Raw genomic sequence first — 6,031 nt, forward strand, 5'->3', positions numbered from 1 at the left:
ACAGACAGACAGACAGGTAGAGACAGACAGACAGGTAGAAACAGACAGACAGGTAGAAACAGACAGACAGACAGACAGTCAGACAGGTAGAGACAGACTGACAGGTAGAGACAGACAGACAGACAGACAGTCAGACAGGTAGAAACAGACTGACAGACAGGTAGAGACAGACAGACAGACAGACTGACAGGTAGAGACAGCCAGACAGGTAGAAACAGACAGACAGGTAGAGACAGCCAGACAGGTAGAAACAGACCGACAGACAGACAGACAGGTAGAGACAGACAGACAGGTAGAAACAGACAGACAGACAGACAGACAGACAGACAGACAGACAGTCAGACAGGTAGAAACAGCCAGACAGGTAGAAACAGACAGACAGACAGACAGACAGGTAGAAACAGACTGACAGACAGACAGACAGGTAGAGACAGACAGACAGGTAGAAACAGACAGACAGACAGTCAGACAGGTAGAAACAGCCAGACAGGTAGAAACAGACAGACAGACAGACAGACAGACAGACAGGTAGAGACAGACCGACAGACAGACAGACAGGTAGAGACAGACAGACAGGTAGAAACAGACAGACAGACAGACAGTCAGACAGGTAGAAACAGACAGACAGACAGACAGGTAGAAACAGACAGACAGACAGACAGGTAGAAACAGACAGACAGACAGACAGGTAGAAACAGACAGACAGACAGACAGGTAGAAACAGACAGACAGACAGAAACAGACAGACAGGTAGAAACAGACAGGTAGAAACAGACAGACAGACAGACAGACAGGTAGAAACAGACAGACAGACAGACAGACAGGTAGAAACAGACAGACAGACAGGTAGAAACAGACAGGTAGAAACAGACAGACAGACAGACAGACAGCCTGACAGGTAGAAACAGACAGACAGACAGACAGGTAGAAACAGACAGACAGACAGAAACAGACAGACAGACAGAAACAGACAGACAGGTAGAAACAGACAGACAGACAGGTAGAAACAGACAGGTAGAAACAGACAGACAGACAGACAGACTGACAGGTAGAGACAGACAGACAGGTAGAAACAGACAGACAGACAGACAGGTAGAGACAGACAGGCAGGTAGAAACAGACAGACAGACAGACAGGTAGAGACAGACAGACAGGTAGAGACAGACAGGTAGAAACAGACTGACAGGTAGAGACAGACAGACAGGTAGAAACAGACAGACAGACAGACAGGTAGAAACAGACAGACAGGTAGAAACAGACAGACAGACAGACAGGTAGAGACAGACAGGCAGGTAGAAACAGACAGACAGACAGACAGGTAGACAGGTAGAAACAGACAGGTAGACAGGTAGACAGGTAGAAACAGACAGGTAGAAACAGACAGACAGACAGGTAGACAGGTAGAAACAGACAGGTAGAAACAGACAGACAGACAGGTAGACAGGTAGAAACAGACAGGTAGAAACAGACAGACAGACAGACAGACAGACAGACAGGTAGAAACAGACAGACAGACAGACAGACAGACAGACAGGTAGAAACAGTCAGACAGTCAGACAGACAGGTAGAAACAGACAGACAGACAGGTAGAAACAGACAGACAGACAGACAGAAACAGACAGACAGACAGACAGACAGTCAGACAGACAGGTAGAAACAGACAGGTAGACAGGTAGAAACAGACAGACAGGTAGAAACAGACAGACAGTCAGACAGACAGGTAGAAACAGACAGACAGGTAGAAACAGACAGACAGTCAGACAGACAGGTAGAAACAGACAGACAGGTAGAAACAGACAGACAGGTAGAAACAGACAGGTAGAAACAGACAGACAGGTAGAAACAGACAGACAGTCAGACAGTCAGACAGACAGACAGGTGGTGGGTCTACAGGTACAGGTCAGTAATCAGTGAAGAGTAAACAGGAAGTGATCTCACTCTGTAGATCCTGAAGTGTTTCTTGCTGTAGATTCTAAACCTTTTGGATCCTCGGTCATCCGGATCATCCAGAACATAGTTACACTTGGAGTCCCGCCCAAACAGGTACTGGTCCTCCAAGCAGTCTGTAAACAAACAAACAACATCACATCAGAACCAGAGCTGTTCTTCAGGCTCCACCCACACCGCTCCGTCCTCGCCAGCGTTTCAGCTGCGAATCAGAACTGACCTCCGTCTGTATCAACACGCCGTTTCTAAAGTCCTCACCTGCCCACACTACCCCCGAGTTCAAAACCAAAACGGGCTCGGCAGCGTTTTCAAACTTCTCCGTGTCAGCCTGGATGGGAGGCGGAGACTCAGCAGAAGGTGTGGGAGGAGCCTGAACGTTGGGCTAGCACTGGTTACCAGTCAGCGCGAGTTCAGGACCGGGTCTTAGCGCCGCCAGGGACGGGCGAAGATACAGCAACATGAATCTTACGGCATAAGAAACCAAATACTTTAGTTTTAGGTGTCTCACAAGAAACGACAACATACAGCAGTCGCCAAACTGCTGAGTTTATATTCAAAAAATCCTAAAAATCCCTCCACACAGCGAGCGATCCTTCCCTCTGCCTCATCATCCTCACTTCTCTCTGTGATGGTTCGTTATAAAGTCAGCTGCAGTTTAATGTCTAACACCTCGCCAACGACCGCTGAGCTGCGGCCGACCCGAGCGCTGAACGATTTAACCTCGGCTGCTGAAACAAACAGGAAGTGTTAAAATAACAGTTCCTCGCCTCGACCTTTAAATTACTGAGCAGGCACCAATCAGACGCAGCGTTTTTATGATGTCATCACGTATTTTTAAACTACAAAACAAACCCGTCAAAAACAACTGACTAAATCCTACTTAGGATTTTAACTCCATGTATCAGGAACCCTGCCCCCCCCAGGCAGCGGTCCAGTATCAGGACTAACATCAGGACAAAGGTCTAGTTTTAGTGCTCATCATAACAGCATGTTAGCAGGTTATAAAGAGGGAGGTCACCATGGCTCCTGAAGCCTCGGGCCATGGGCAGCAGGCGGCCCCAGGGTTGTGGTTCGGGCTCCTCGGGGACGGACGGCAGGGTGACGGGGATGGTGTCCACGCTGCTCAGCGTCCCCGAGCCGCTGGAAGACTGGCTGGCAGAGGTCGGCGCGCTGGAAGAACTGGAACCAGGCTGGGACTGGGACTTAGACTGGGACGGGGACTGGGTGGACTGGGTGGACTGGGTGGACTGGGCCTGGGACGGGGACTGGGTGGACTGGGCGGACTCGGACTGGGGCTGCTCCCCCTCATGTGGAACCTCTTCAGACATCCTGCAGCTCTGCAGATTAGACATTAAAACACACACATTAGACCTGGACAGCTCTGCACCAAACTACCTTTACAAACTGTACAATTTTAAATAATCTTGCAGCTTTTCTCACAGTAACAAGACAGAAAACAAAAGTGAAACGTGTGTAAAAGACCTTATGGGTTTCTCTTCTATTCGGCACAAACTCAACATAAAATAATCAATAAATCTTCCAGAGGGAACTCATAATCAGAACATCTGTCTTCATTCACATCCGACGCTGTGAAGCTTTGCAGGCAGGCGAGGCAACGTTAAATTAGTTGTTTTTTTAATGGAGTTCGTTGTGTGCTGAGATTTTTTTTTTCCTCTACTAGTTTACTGTGGTGTCGGAGCTGCAGCCGAATTCTGACCCGGGACCAGAACCAGTCCGGCACCGTGCCGGGTCGCTAACCCCGCCCACCAGCTGCCAATCCAGCCGGATGAGGAGAGCCGTGTAAAACCTGATTAGAAACCAGAACCACACGAGCCGGTTTGACATCCGGCTCCACATCCGCTCCCAACCCGCCGAGCTGCCTCATGTCACCGCCGTGCCGAGCCGTGCCGAGCCGGGCTCATGCACTAACGCGAGTCAGACACTCACCGGAGCGGACTCTCCTCCGGGTCTCCGCAGGTAAACAAACCGGACCGGGGCACGTGTGGGGAAAATTACCGGGCTCGTGCAGGAAACGTATTTCCTTGTTACCGTATTTTCCCTCTTGCGTTGTGTGACGATCTCGGCCAATGGGAAGTTAGAAGATCGGTCACGTGAGTTCGGAGCGGTCGGATGTGTTTCCGGGTCTGTCCTGCAGGAGAGACGCGGCCGGACCAGCGCGAGGACATGGGTACGGATGAAGCCCAATAAGTGACGACAGAGAGACCGAAGCACCTGTGTGACGTCATGTCCAACCAGAGGAGTTGTGGGAAAGCTCTGATCATCACGGACGGTGAGAGGATCCACACAGGGGGGGTCTGCAGGTCTGAGGCTCTGCAGGAGAACCAGCAGCTGGACCACGCGGAGGTTTCTGTGCCGCGGGTCCGGTTCTGGTTCCCTCTCAGAGCCCAGCAGATCCAGCTCAGCAGCAGACCCAGCTATGTTTCTGATCAGCTGATCTGTGACGTCACATAATAACCCGAACTTCACCCCTCAACAGATGAGGAGGTGCAGGAGGAGGAGGTGCAGGAGGAGGAGCTGAACCCCTTCTCCTTCAGAGAGTTTCTACGCTGGAAGACCCAGGATCCAGACCAGAACCAGGACCTGGACCCGGACCAGGAGCAGACTCACAGCGAGGTATGACAGCTACACAGTCTGCAGCCAAAGAAGAAGAACACGACGTTTATTATCATTGTATAAATATATAAAGTCAGAGGTCTGGTCACATGTTTCTTCATTAGGCTGATAGAGGTCAGGGTTCCAGGCATCCTGGAAATCCTGGAAAATAGTTTTACAACAATTTTACAGTCATGGAAAACACCTGGAAAGTAAAATGTCCTGTGAAATTATTTTAACGTTATGTTAAATTACGTTCTGTGTCGGCGAACTTGTGATATTTGCACACAGATGAAGGAGGCCCAGTTGTGACCGTATCACACCTGTTTGTTGTGAAGGTTAAAGTGAGGCGTTGTGACGGAGCAGAGAGCAACAGGTCTGAAAGAGTCTGGGTTCAGGACCACAGAGGTGTTAGAAAGGTCCACCATCTGTCAGGAGGCAGAACCGTACGTTGTTATCGGATCAGTTTGTGCACCTTCCGAGCACAGAACACAGAAGAAGAAGAAATAATAACATTAACTCAAGGTCAGATCACTGTGTCTTTGTTTCTACATGTGTAATAGATGGTTTCATAGATCAGACTGCACGTCTTTAAAATCAGACTTCAGCAGAGAGGAACGTGTTGGTGATTGACGTGATCCCTGTCTGTCATAGCAGCTGGGTCATCTCTGAAAATGGCCTGGAAAAGTCCTGGAAAAGAGTGGGAACCCTGCAGCTGAACCAGGACGCTCGGTTACTAACCCATCTCACTATTCTGAGCATCCTGAAGAGAACTGAGAGTGAAACACTTAATTAAAAAGCTGCTTACCTACAGCCTGCCCCCCCCCCCCACCTGCCCCCAGACTCACCTGGTGGAGCTCTGCAACAAACTTGGAGCTAACGCTAACTTTATCACCTCTGTCTCTGCAGTCCAGCAGCTCTCAGCTGGTGTTTGACGTTGGGAACGTGACCTTTGACCCTGACGTCAGGAGCTGTTTCTTCTCCGAACCCTCTCTGGCACCACAGGTAGTGTGACATCATCACTGACATCATCTCAACCAATCAGACTTCATTTGTGTAATGACAACACACGTTGTCTGACACTGTGTTAAAGTACCAGCAGCAACATGTGACCAAAACACAGCTAATAAGAGTCGAGATAAACTAAGAAAATAATATGACAATCCTGCGTCCTCTCCAGCAGCCAGCAGGGGGCGACTTAAACCTGCGTCCTCTCTAACAGCCAGCAGGGGGCGACTTAAACCTGCGTCCTCTCTAACAGCCAGCAGGGGGCGACTTAAACCTGCGTCCTCTCCAGCGGCCAGCGGGGGGCGACTTAAACCTGCGTCCTCTCCAGGAGCCAGCGGGGGGCGACTTAAACCTGCGTCCTCTCTAGCGGCCAGCGGGGGGCGACTTAAACCTGCGTCCTCTCTAGCGGCCAGCGGGGGGCGACTTAAACCTGCGTCCTCTCTAACGGCCAGCGGGGGGCGAC

General features: G+C 50.4%; 1 protein-coding gene across 3 annotated transcripts in view; it reads right to left on the reverse strand.

The window, feature by feature from the left end:
* chek2 (checkpoint kinase 2) overlaps positions 1–4,418 on the reverse strand; it is a 14,094-nt gene extending 9,676 nt beyond the window's left edge. Inside the window, exons 1-3 of one of the 3 annotated variants that reach the window (XM_046034801.1) lie at positions 3,997–4,418; positions 2,966–3,284; positions 1,939–2,063 (exon numbers count right to left, since the gene is read on the reverse strand). In XM_046034801.1, the coding sequence (XP_045890757.1) occupies positions 1,939–2,063; positions 2,966–3,275 (435 nt within the window). In that variant the 5' untranslated portion in view covers positions 3,276–3,284; positions 3,997–4,418. Of the gene's footprint in view, positions 1–1,938; positions 2,064–2,965; positions 3,285–3,429; positions 3,789–3,894 lie in introns of those variants that run through there. The other 2 variants (XM_046034799.1, XM_046034800.1) reach the window with 2 other exon arrangements.
* Between the last annotated feature and the right edge of the window lie 1,613 nt (positions 4,419–6,031).

The sequence above is a fragment of the Micropterus dolomieu genome, linkage group LG21 (assembly GCF_021292245.1).
Source record: "Micropterus dolomieu isolate WLL.071019.BEF.003 ecotype Adirondacks linkage group LG21, ASM2129224v1, whole genome shotgun sequence".
Lineage (NCBI taxonomy): Eukaryota > Metazoa > Chordata > Actinopteri > Centrarchiformes > Centrarchidae > Micropterus > Micropterus dolomieu.